This window comes from Salvelinus namaycush, chromosome 2 (assembly GCF_016432855.1).
Source record: "Salvelinus namaycush isolate Seneca chromosome 2, SaNama_1.0, whole genome shotgun sequence".
Taxonomy (NCBI): domain Eukaryota; kingdom Metazoa; phylum Chordata; class Actinopteri; order Salmoniformes; family Salmonidae; genus Salvelinus; species Salvelinus namaycush.
In genome coordinates this window covers 46,184,790-46,196,269 of record NC_052308.1, presented here as the reverse complement: position 1 = coordinate 46,196,269, position 11,480 = coordinate 46,184,790, and the positions used below count along the sequence as shown (strand labels likewise).

Here is an 11,480-nt window from a genome sequence, read left to right as displayed (position 1 = left end):
TTAGGTAGTATCTCCCTGTTTCAAAATGTGTTCCCCTGTTTCGTGCTTACTGAAGAAGACCAAGAATTAAAACGCCCCTACACATTGGAGTCATTTGACTTCCAAAACATCAATAGGACATGACTTTTGCATTGTATTAAGATTTTAGATCATCAAAATGCATCTTCAAGTGAGTCATACCCCATTCATCCACAAATAGGGGAGGCAAAACCATCTAGGAGAAAAACTTTATTTTTTTATTAGTCATTTTAGCTGGATCTCAAGGGCTAAACGGGACATTCTCTGACAGTACTTCATATGTATTTTTGTAACAAAGACAGTCTGCTTGAGTGAAATGCAGAAGCCTTGTAAAGGCATGTGTGGTTAAACCAGCTCCACAGACACTAGATGGTTCAGTCAGTTTATATTTGGCTTACTGAGATTTTATTCCCCATTTTACGTTTGTGTAAAAATATGTTTTGTCAACGAGTATGTGGCAACACATGTTTGTGTGCGTGTTCGCCTCTCAAATTATTTTAACTAACCGCGGACGCTATTCAAGCAAAACCAATATCCCTCCAACCCCTGTTCCAGTCTGCTTACACAAAGGCATCTGTAAAATAATTGAACTAATTGAAAACAATACTTTTTCTGATATATTGCAGTTCTACAATAACAATTAAAACTGGTGCAGCTCAGGAACAATCATTTTAGCTCCAATGCTTTTCCAGATTTGGAGTTTGCCTGAATGGCACCGCGTATCCTTTTTTCACAGGGCTAGATGGTGATCCTAGTACAGAAGGGTGCAACGTTACAAAACGCTGAGATAGAAATACATTTTGTAGCACACATATGATTAGCGCTCATGTAGAATTGGGCATCAGGTCGGCTCTATTCATTGCAATTGTATCTGTAACATTCTTAACGTTTCACCTCTCTGAATACAGCCCAGTGTATTAGGCCAGCTTCTGGTGGGTCTCGGTCTCCTGCTGGGTGACCTTCTCCTCTGACATGACGGTCATCCACGGGGACACGGACCGGGTGATGGTCTGCTTGGCCATGTTGTAGTGGTTGATGATGGTGAAGAGACGCCCGCGCCCACCAGGGGGGTAGTAGCCGTATATCCCCGTCGGCATGCACCGACCTTGCTGAGAGAGCGATTTTAGCATAGGAACAAGAGGCAGAATCTAAAAATGTTGACAAGATAAGACCTGGAAGTGCTTGTGAAAACATGTCTTGTTGTCGTTACTGAAAAGAAGGTAACATCAAGGTGCCAATAATAAAAAGAAAGGAGAATTGATTGAAGTTCTGTCTTGCAAGTGCAATTGTATGCTGCATTTTTTTTGAAAGACGGTCTTCATTGGTACCTACAAGAGGCATCCCACTGGGCAAACATTGGTTGTTTCAACATAATTTATCAATGCATTGTGATGTGGAATCAATGTGGAAAAATACATTAGATTAAAAAAATATCATCCGCCAGCTCTGTTTTCATCTTATTTCAACCAGCGTCGTGAGCATTGAAATAAGAGTAAAACTTAATTACATTAACTAAACCTGACGAACAGGTTGTTACGTCAATCTAATTTCAACATAATCTTCAGAACTATGTATACATTGAAATTGCGTTAAATTACACATTGAAACGTTGGGTTTTAAGTTGTTTCATTTTATATTTGATTAGACATTTTATTTGACCATGTTTCAATGTTGAGAGTCAAATTGAATGTTTTAATCAACATCATTGTTTCAACGTTATGCCATCAACCTAAATAAAGAGGTATATTGACATAAAATGTGAAGCCACAGTCCAACAATTCCTGCCTGAACAGTGAGTACTGGTATATGAGGGATAGAACAAGTCTACCATCCAGATGCATACTATACAGTGCATTCGGAAAGTATTCAGACCCCTTCCCTTTTTCCAAATGTTGTTACGTTACAGCCTTATTGTAAAATATATTACATTTAAAAAAATCCTCATCAATCTAAACACAATACCCCATAATGACAAAATGAAAACAGGTTTTTAGAAATGTTTGCAAAAATAATAATAATACCTTCATTTACATAAGTATTCAGACCCTTTTGCTATGAGACAGGTGGCAGGATCATGCAGTGAGGATGTTTTTCAGCGGCAGGAACTGGGAAACTAGTCAGGATTGAGGGATGGATGAACGGAGCAAAGTACAGAGAGATCCTTGATGAAAACCTGCTCCAGAGCACTCAGGATCTCAGACTGGGAAGAAGGTTCACCTTCCAACAGGACAACAACCCTAAGCACACAGCCAAGACAATGCAGGAGTGGCTTCGGGACTCTCTTCGGGACTCTTCGACAAGCCAGAGCCCGGACTTGAAGCCGATCTAACATCTCTGGAGAGACCTGAAAATACCTGTTCAGTAACGCTCCCCATCCAACCTGACAGCGCTTGAGAGGATCTGCAGAGAAGAATGGGAGAAACTCCCCAAATACTGGTGTGCCAAGCTTGTTGCGTCCTACCCAAGAAGACTCGAGGCTGTAATCGCTGCCAATGGTGCTTCAAAAAAGTGCTGAGTAAAGGGTCTGAATACTTATGTAAATGTGATATTTCAGTTAATTTTTTGTGTAAGTTTGCAAAAATGTCTAAAAACCTGCTTTTACTTTGTCATTATGGGGTATGGTGTGTAGATTGATGACGGAAAAAAACTATTTAATACATTTTAGAATAAGGCCGTAACGCAACACAATTTGGAAAAAGTCAAGGTGTCTGAAACTCAATACTTTCCGAATGCACTGTGTGTACCCTGCTTGGCTTGGGAAACAAGCTGTGTACGTTTCGGCTGAGCTATCATGTCAACATGTTCAGACATTGATCAGCTTCCATACTCATTTGCATAGACTACCTACATAACATTGAATAGTTCAAAGTAACTAACTTTTCTTACACAAGTGTATGTGGGCCCGAAGCAGAGAATAATAATAAAATACGACTGGAGCCCACTTTCAATGTTCAAAATACAGCAGAGCATCATTTTGTTTCTAAAAGTTTCTAAAAAAAGAACTGTGGATTAAGTCTTATGACAAGCGCATACAGGTAACTGCCAAAAAACAGAAGAAACACCAACATAAAGTGTTTTAATAGCCCCAGAGCCTATGATTTCTTAATCGGGCCACGTGTAATGAATAGCAGAGATAATATCCAAAGGTAAAAGTGTTCTACTAATATCATGAATTTGGCATCCCATTTATAGGGCTAATGGTAACTACTTCTAAACTTGGAAAGATCCAATCAACCATGGACGAACGACAGTATGCCATGAACCAATGATTGTCCTTTGGGCAAATCAGATGTCAATGTAGCCTACATAAACCCAACCTCACTCCGAATTTACTTTCACATACAGCTTGTGTAAGAAACGTCATTCTCGGTGACCGATAATATCTGCCGATATGAACCTTTTACCGATGTATTTGTATCGCCGTTTAATCCACCGAGAATGACCGATATAAAATGCGGAGAAAACCGTCTTTTTTTTTTTAAATAGAATGAAATTTTTGTTGTTGTTGCATTTTATTATTTGTCCTGAAGAGGGCACTCTTTGCATGGCTATAAGCCTATCTTGCCTTGGTGCGCTACAGCAAGACTGGACACTACCACCCTACACAAAGTTACAGCCCTTTAGTGAAGCCAGCGAAATCTGGTGTTATATTTGCTCTTTGCAAATGGTATTCCTCAAGCTCTGTCATTCAAATTTTTTCAGAGACACTAAAAAAAACATAGCAGGTTACAAAGTAGCGCTTCGTAGCTACGTTTTGATGTATGGATTCATTGTCACTTTATAGGCACTGGTTCAAATTCACGTTTCACTAATCGCCATTTCCATGACGCGTGCTAGCTAACTAACTAGCCAGATAACTAGCTGTGTGAGAGTTTTTGACGGCGTTCATGGAGCTTAGTGATATCTAGGATCCTTAGGACATACATACGCTAAACCCGAACCTTAATCATTTTAAATGTCAACTTCAATGGAGTAGGGACAACCCAAGGATTCCGAATAGCAAGGACCTTTCACTGAGGCAACGCTGTGCCAGCGGCGCATTTTGTGATTTATATTTTTCCTTTCAAGTGACAACTACCAGAATTCAGTGGCTATAGCCTTACAATTGATGAAAACATAGCTAAATAGCAATACATTGAAAATGTGTCCTATGTCGTTTCCCAGCTGGCTAGCATGAGGCAGCTCAGTTTTCAGAACCTTGGGAAAAATATTTTTGCTGGAATCAGTGCAGTTTATCCTCCTTTCACTAGAGTAACACAGTTTTTCCATTAAATAATCTCAGCTTTCTGGTGCACCTAAATTCTATGTGGCACTTACATTAATGTAATTTCCTCAAATTTAAGAAATCAGCTTTCTGAGTATCGTAGGGCTGTTTTAAGCACAATCCATACAGAAAAAGGTTTTATTTTTATTCTAGCTATAATAATAGATATGGGTTGTCGGCGAATATTTCCACTCTAAATTTGGAATCAATATCGGATCCAAAAATTCCATATCGGTCATGCTCTACTTTCAGCTATGCAGTGTCATTTAGGTAGCCTACGCAAAAGAGTATGGAAGCTGATCAATGTCTAAATGTGTTAACAGTATAGCTCAGCTGAATCGAACACAGCTTGTTTCCAAAGCTGAACAGGATACATAGAGGTATGAATCTGGATGGTAGACTTATTCTCACTGAAGTGCATTACTCCTCATATTCCAGTAGGAGTCCCTGTTCAGTCGGGAATTATTGGACTGGCATCACATTTTATTTAAATATATCTATTTATTTCGGTTGATAGAATGAAGTTGAAACAATGACGTTGATTCAAATATCCTTTTACTATCAACAGTGAAACAAGGTCAAATGTCTAATCAAATATGAAATTCTACAGAATTTTAACCACCCAATATACACTGCTCAAAAAAATAAAGGGAACACTTAAACAACACAATGTAACTCCAAGTCAATCACACTTCTGTGAAATCAAACTGTCCAATTAGGAAGCAACACTGATTGACAATAAATTTCACATGCTGTTGTGCAAATGGAATAGACAAAAGGTGGAAATTATAGGCAATTAGCAAGGCACCCCCAAAAAAGGAGTGATTCTGCAGGTGGTGACCACAGACAACTTCTCAGTTCCTATGCTTCCTGGCTGATGTTTTGGTCACTTTTGAATGCTGGCGGTGCTCTCACTCTAGTGGTAGCATGAGACGGAGTCTACAACCCACACACGTGGCTCAGGTAGTGCAGTTCATCCAGGATGGCACATCAATGCGAGCTGTGGCAAAAAGGTTTGCTGTGTCTGTCAGCGTAGTGTCCAGAGCATGGAGGCGCTACCAGGAGACAGGCCAGTACATCAGTAGACATGGAGGAGGCCGTAGGAGGGCAACAACCCAGCAGCAGGACCGCTACCTCCGCCTTTGTGCCAGGAGGTGCACTGCCAGAGCCCTGCAAAATGACCTCCAGCAGGCCACAAATGTGCATATGTCTGCTCAAACGGTCAGAAACAGACTCCATGAGGGTGGTATGAGGGCCCGACGTCCACAGGTGGGGGTTGTGCTTACAGCCCAGCACCGTGCAGGACGTTTGGCATTTGCCAGAGAACACCAAGATTGGCAAATTCGCCACTGGCGCCCTGTGCTCTTCACAGATGAAAGCAGGTTCACACTGAGCACATGAGCACATGTGACAGACGTGACAGAGTCTGGAGACGCCGTGGAGAACGTTCTGCTGCCTGCAACATCCTCCAGCATGACCGGTTTGGCGGTGGGTCAGTCATGGTGTGGGGTGGCATTTCTTTGTGGGGCCGCACAGCCCTCCATGTGCTCGCCAGAGGTAGCCTGACTGCCATTAGGTACCGAGATGAGATTCTCAGACCCCTTGTGAGACCATATGCTGACACATGCACATTTGTGGCCTGCTGGAGGTCATTTTGCAGGGCTCTGGCAGTGCACCTCCTTGCACAAAGGCGGAGGTAGCGGTCCTGCTGCTGGGTTGTTGCCCTTCTACGGCCTCCTCCACGTCTCCTGATGTACTGGCCTGTCTCCTGGTAGCGCCTCCATGCTCTGGACACTACGCTGACAGACACAGCAAACCTTTTTGCCACAGCTCGCATTGATGTGCCATCCTGGATGAACTGCACTACCTGAGCCACTTGTGTGGGTTGTAGACTCCGTCTCATGCTACCACTAGAGTGAGAGCACCGCCAGCATTCAAAAGTGACCAAAACATCAGCCAGGAAGCATAGGAACTGAGAAGTGGTCTGTGGTCACCACCTGCAGAATCACTCCTTTTTTGGGGGTGTCTTGCTAATTGCCTATAATTTCCACCTTTTGTCTATTCCATTTGCACAACAGCATGTGAAATTTATTGTCAATCAGTGTTGCTTCCTAAGTGGACAGTTTGATTTCATAGAAGTGTGATTGACTTGGAGTTACATTGTGTTGTTTAAGTGTTCCCTTTATTTTTTTGAGCAGTGTATATTGATGTAGGATAAAAAATTCTACGTGGAATTGTCAATGCAATTTCAACATATACATAGTTCTGATGATTATGTTGAAATTAGATCGATGTAACAACTTGTTAATCAGGTTAAGTCAAATGCATTTAAGTTGAAGTTTTACCCTAATTTCAATGTTTACAATGCTGGTTGAAATGAGATGAAAACATGACTGGGCCCGGTTTCCCAAAAGAATCTTAAGGCTAAGTTAATCGTTAGAACTTCTGAGCCGTTTCCCAAAACTGTCTTTATTAACGTTGCACTTGAAATTGCTCGTAATCTAACGCCTGCCTCAGACCCCTCGTGGAACAGCAAAGTGCATCATTAGATCACCGTTTACCCACTTTACACACAGAAAAACCCAGCTAAACCTAGAATGAATATGTTTATCTGTCTCTCTGTGACCACCGAAAACGTCATAGTTGAATTGACTAAAAAGTGTGCAATGTTTTAAACAAGCAAAGCAAGATACATTTGATTTTTTATATGAAAACTGAAATAGCATAATAATCTAGCTATTATATAATTAGGTTAAATGTTGACAGCACTTTCATGTGCAATTGATAGACCTACCTAGTATTAAGCCATTAGGCAACATCTGAGTCTATTCCATATTCGTATCTATTAGGCCTATAGGCTACTATTATCTACAATCTGACGCATTTCGTTGTAATCTAACCAATAACCTAAAGGTCAACATATTAGGTCTATAGCAAAGTCGCTTAACTTGCTACTTCATGTTTAATTATTTTAATTGTTTAATGATTTAATTGTAGAATATCTGTTAGGCCTACTTGAAACCCAATTCCTGCCTGCCATTAGGCTACAATGATTTGTTGAGCAATTACGAAAACCATTGTCATCATATCCTATTTTTAGGTCAAGCTGATATTGTCTATAGCAAAGAAACAACTTTTATTCATTCTTGCTCACAGTTTAGACAAACTGAAAAATTCAGATTTTACTTAATCAAAGATTGCTTACAAAAATGGTACGAGTAAACACTTAGAATACATAACACATGACAAACATAATACAAACCCTTACATACATAATAGACTACAGAACATTTATTCTCATGATGGGAAAACTATTGTGTAAAAAAGAACCCTAAATATTTTAAGAGCAACAGGGAGCTCTTTAGCCTATATTCTGGAGTCATTTTCAGCACGAGACAGCTCCTGAAGCGACTCAGTTAAGTTGAACTTTGTAACGAGTGCACTGCGTTGTGTTTTGGGAAACGGGTGTGACATCTTCAGATGTTATTTTTATGATGCATAGTTAAGCCTAAGGTCCATAAGCCTAAATTCCATCTCTATCGGGAAACTGAGCCGAGGTTGATGACTTTTTTCAAATCCAATGCATTTTCCACATTGATTCCACGTCACAATACGCTGACAAATTACATTTAAGCAACGTTGATTCAACCAGTGTGTGCCCAGTGGGATGCTTACTGTCGTTGCTTACCGTGTACATGAAGCCATCTGGACAGGGCTGCTCATACTGGTAGACTTTATAGACCACCAGAAACATCACGCAGACCAGAAATGCCAAAGCACAAGTCACCAGCAGAGTGACCTAGGAAGATGAGAGACACAAACATCATCTCTGGGTTACTGATAGGTCACACTATGCCCAAGCCCAAATCAATCCCTAGATGGCTAGCCACTAGAAACTACTCTGTGGTAGATTACTGAACTAGATGGGTGTAAGACATATGACAGAATCTCCATTTGCCCAACCACAGGGATAGGTGAAGTTATTACTATTTTGCCTCCACCAATCAAATTATTTCATGGCCCGTATTTATAAAGCGTCTCAGTAGAAGGAGTAGGCATGCTGATCCAGGAACAGTTTTCCCTTTTAGATCATAATGAATAAGTTTACATTGACTGGGGGCGATCTGATCCTAGATCAGCTCTCCTACTCTGAATCACTTTATGAATACGGGGCCAGATTGCACCTATCCTATTACTTCAGTTCTACGAGGACTCATCAAGACATGTCTAAGGGGTTGATTAGGGAATAGGTATTAGACGTTAGACCGAACAGAGTGAGGCACATGATGTCTTTAAAAGAGTAAAAGTACATTGCACTGACATCTCCAGGGTATTATGCAATGGCTACAGGCGTTTCGAGGAACTGAGGAGGCGGGGAGTGGGAGAGAGTTGACGGGAAAATCACTTTGTCAAATATGCCAGCCTCAGTTATGAGGCCAGGGCCCGTATTCATAAAGCGTCTCAGAGGAGTGCTGTACTAAGACCAGTATAATAAAAAAGGCAAAACTGGTCCTAGATCAGCAATCCTACTCTGGAACACTTTATAAATATGGGACCTGATTTTGTCTTGATCACGGGCCCAAACTTAGTGTATTATATCATCGATTTTAATTGACACAGGTTTACAAAGAGTTCCTTCTAATTTTCCAGGATGTAGATGATGTCATATTTCTCTATTAGAGTTAGAAACATCTTGCGGAAATCATTAAAGAATTGATATCAAGGGCTGCTATGCAAAACCAGCATGGAGCCAGAGAAGAAAGAAACCAGGTAGGGAATGTTCCTTTCAACTACAGTGTGCATATTGCCTACAGAAAAGTAAATGTCTTGCCCTATCTGATAACGGATTATGCTTTAAGACTTCAGATACAAAGATATCAGCATAGCGAGCTGGAAAATACCACAAAGAGCATTTGAGCACTACAGATATAGAAATCAAATGTGCTATGGGATGTCATAGAATGCATTCGCACCAATGTTTTTGATGGACCACTCTTAGATAGTGAGCAGGTATGGCTTCTTCAGGTGATCTGTAGCCTAGCAATTTGCTTCTCAAAGACCTCTATGCAAACTCATCTGTTGATGCCATGCTATGTTGTCGTCTTAGGCCTCTCTTTATGTACTGTTGTGTTGTCTCTCTTGTCGTGATGTGTGTTTTGTCCTATATTTTTATTTAATTTATTTTTAATCTCAGCCCCCGTCCCCGCAGGAGGCCTTTAAGCCTTTTGGTAGGCCGTCATTGTAAATAAGAATTTGTTCTTAACTGACTTGCCTAGTTAAATAAAGGTTAAATAAAACAATGGAGAAAAAACAACTGAGTGAGACATGACAATTACACGATCATTGCCATGGCAACAGTTGAATTAATCAAGGGGGGCTTGGGTTTGGGTGAAAAACAAGAACAAGAAAACATATCTTACTTTAAGTCGCTCAGATACCCCTTCGATGACGCTTATTGAGAATGCTGCTATCTTGGGGGAGTGCAGCTTGCTCTTCTTGTGCTCCCCATCATAGTCTGTTTTGGTCTTTACCACCACCTGAAACACAATGGCAAATGCCAAGATGTAAATAAATCATGTTGATCATAGGCCTGCATGAAGGTGTAACTAGGCTATTTCCTTCATGTGTGTAATGGTGAATAGATTGATAGATTTTTATTTGAGGCTATTGACAAAATAGTGGTTGCATTGGACACGTTTATTTCTATTGGATCCTTAGTTGGTCTCATTCATATGATTTCATCCTGTAAAGAAAACAACTCCATAAAAACATTGACGATGGGTAGAGTAGATATACTGCACCAATAGGCTTTCAATTCACTTGAATAAATATTACCTTGTCGAGTACAGGAAACTGCAGTTGACTGGCATCTAAGGGTGTTATAAGGGGAATGGTGTCGAATCCATCTTCTGAGACTGTTTTGGCGTTGGTTTTGGCGTTGTTTTTGTCACTTAAATTATTCCCCAATTTAACCATTTTTCGAGACGATAGGGTATAAAAACCTGTTCGGAGAAGGACAGGGCGTTTAATAGTGATTGTATGACGAATACATGTAGGCCTATGCGTCGTCTAAATTATGAATGGCATATGATTGTTTTAGTTTTATCTTAACGTAGCCAATCATTCCTGAGCTGAAACAAAAACACACCTGCATATCAAACACACTGCAATTGATAACATAGATATGGAACGTGGATTATTTTGTTAATTTCATTATAGGATACCAGAAGGAGCGCTCGCAAATAAAACATCCTTTGTAGTATCCTTTGGATGTTACTTTCAATTAGCACTATTTGTGATAATAAGAACGATAAACCTGTATATGACATTGACTAATACATCAACCCTTACCTGCTAACGTTTTTTATTTCAATCCTTGTTGGTGTTGTTGTCCTATTTTATTGTTATAACTGAGACCGCCGGTGTAGGTGTGACTCAGCCGATTTAAGATGTTGTAGATACACAATATGGTCAAGCTCTCGTTGATGCTCCTCAAAGGCGGTCTCTCCGAGCGGATGCTGCTGCTGGCAGCCAAGTGATGTAACAACATTAGCCTACATCCCATGCATAGGCTACACACGAGATAACACATAGGAGCAGGTCTAGGGAGATAACGGTTTTACATGTAAACTTTGAAAGACTATTTTAAATCTAATCAAAAAGAAAGAAACATTGATAATGAGCTGAACATTTAATTTAAAAAAAAAAAATCCAATGCCTCGCAAAGGTCATCTATTGGTAGATGGGTAAAAAAATGTTTTACCTGACAATGAATATCTCTTTGAGCATGGTGAAATTATTAATCAAGCTTTGGATGGTATATCAATACACCCAGTCACTACAAATATACAGGCGTCCTTCCTATATCAATTGCCGGAGAGGAAGGAAACCGCCCAGGGATTTCCTTGGTGACTTTAAAACAGTTACAAAGTTCAATGGCTGCGATAGGAGAAAACTGAGGATGGATCATAACATTGTAGTTACTCCACAATACTAATCTAATTGACAGAGTGAAAAGAAGGAAGACTATAAAGAATATTCCAAAATATGCATTGTGTTTGCATCAAGGTACTACAGTAATACAGCAAAAAAAAAAGACGAAGCAATTCACTTTTTCTCTTGATGTCACGACTTCCACTGAAGTCGGCTCCTCTCCTTGTTCGGGCGGCGTTCGGCGATCGACGTCACCGGCTTTCTA

General features: G+C 40.3%; 1 protein-coding gene across 2 annotated transcripts; it reads right to left on the bottom strand.

The window, feature by feature from the left end:
- Positions 1 to 935: 935 nt before the first annotated feature.
- Positions 936 to 10,258, bottom strand: LOC120026309 (neuronal vesicle trafficking-associated protein 1-like). Of its 2 annotated transcripts, XM_038971145.1 has the most exons (4): positions 10,118 to 10,258; positions 9,703 to 9,819; positions 7,971 to 8,081; positions 936 to 1,127 (listed from the first exon to the last, which is right to left on the bottom strand). In XM_038971145.1, exons 1-4 carry the CDS (start codon positions 10,256 to 10,258, stop codon positions 936 to 938), a joined length of 561 nt encoding a protein of 186 aa, XP_038827073.1. The 2 variants fall into 2 exon arrangements, with proteins under 2 accessions (XP_038827073.1, XP_038827080.1); XM_038971152.1 differs by lacking the exon at positions 9,703 to 9,819.
- Between the last annotated feature and the right edge of the window lie 1,222 nt (positions 10,259 to 11,480).

Excerpts from the sequence above, each read along its gene's own strand:
- LOC120026309 (XM_038971145.1), bottom strand. The coding sequence starts at position 10,258 with ATGGTTAAATTGGGGAATAATTTAAGTGACAAAAACAACGCCAAAACC. Across the intron at positions 9,820-10,117 it reads AGTTTCCTGTACTCGACAAG|GTGGTGGTAAAGACCAAAAC; the intron begins GTAATATTTATT and ends ATTGTGTTTCAG. Across the intron at positions 8,082-9,702 it reads GGGTATCTGAGCGACTTAAA|GTCACTCTGCTGGTGACTTG; the intron begins GTAAGATATGTT and ends TCATCTTCCTAG.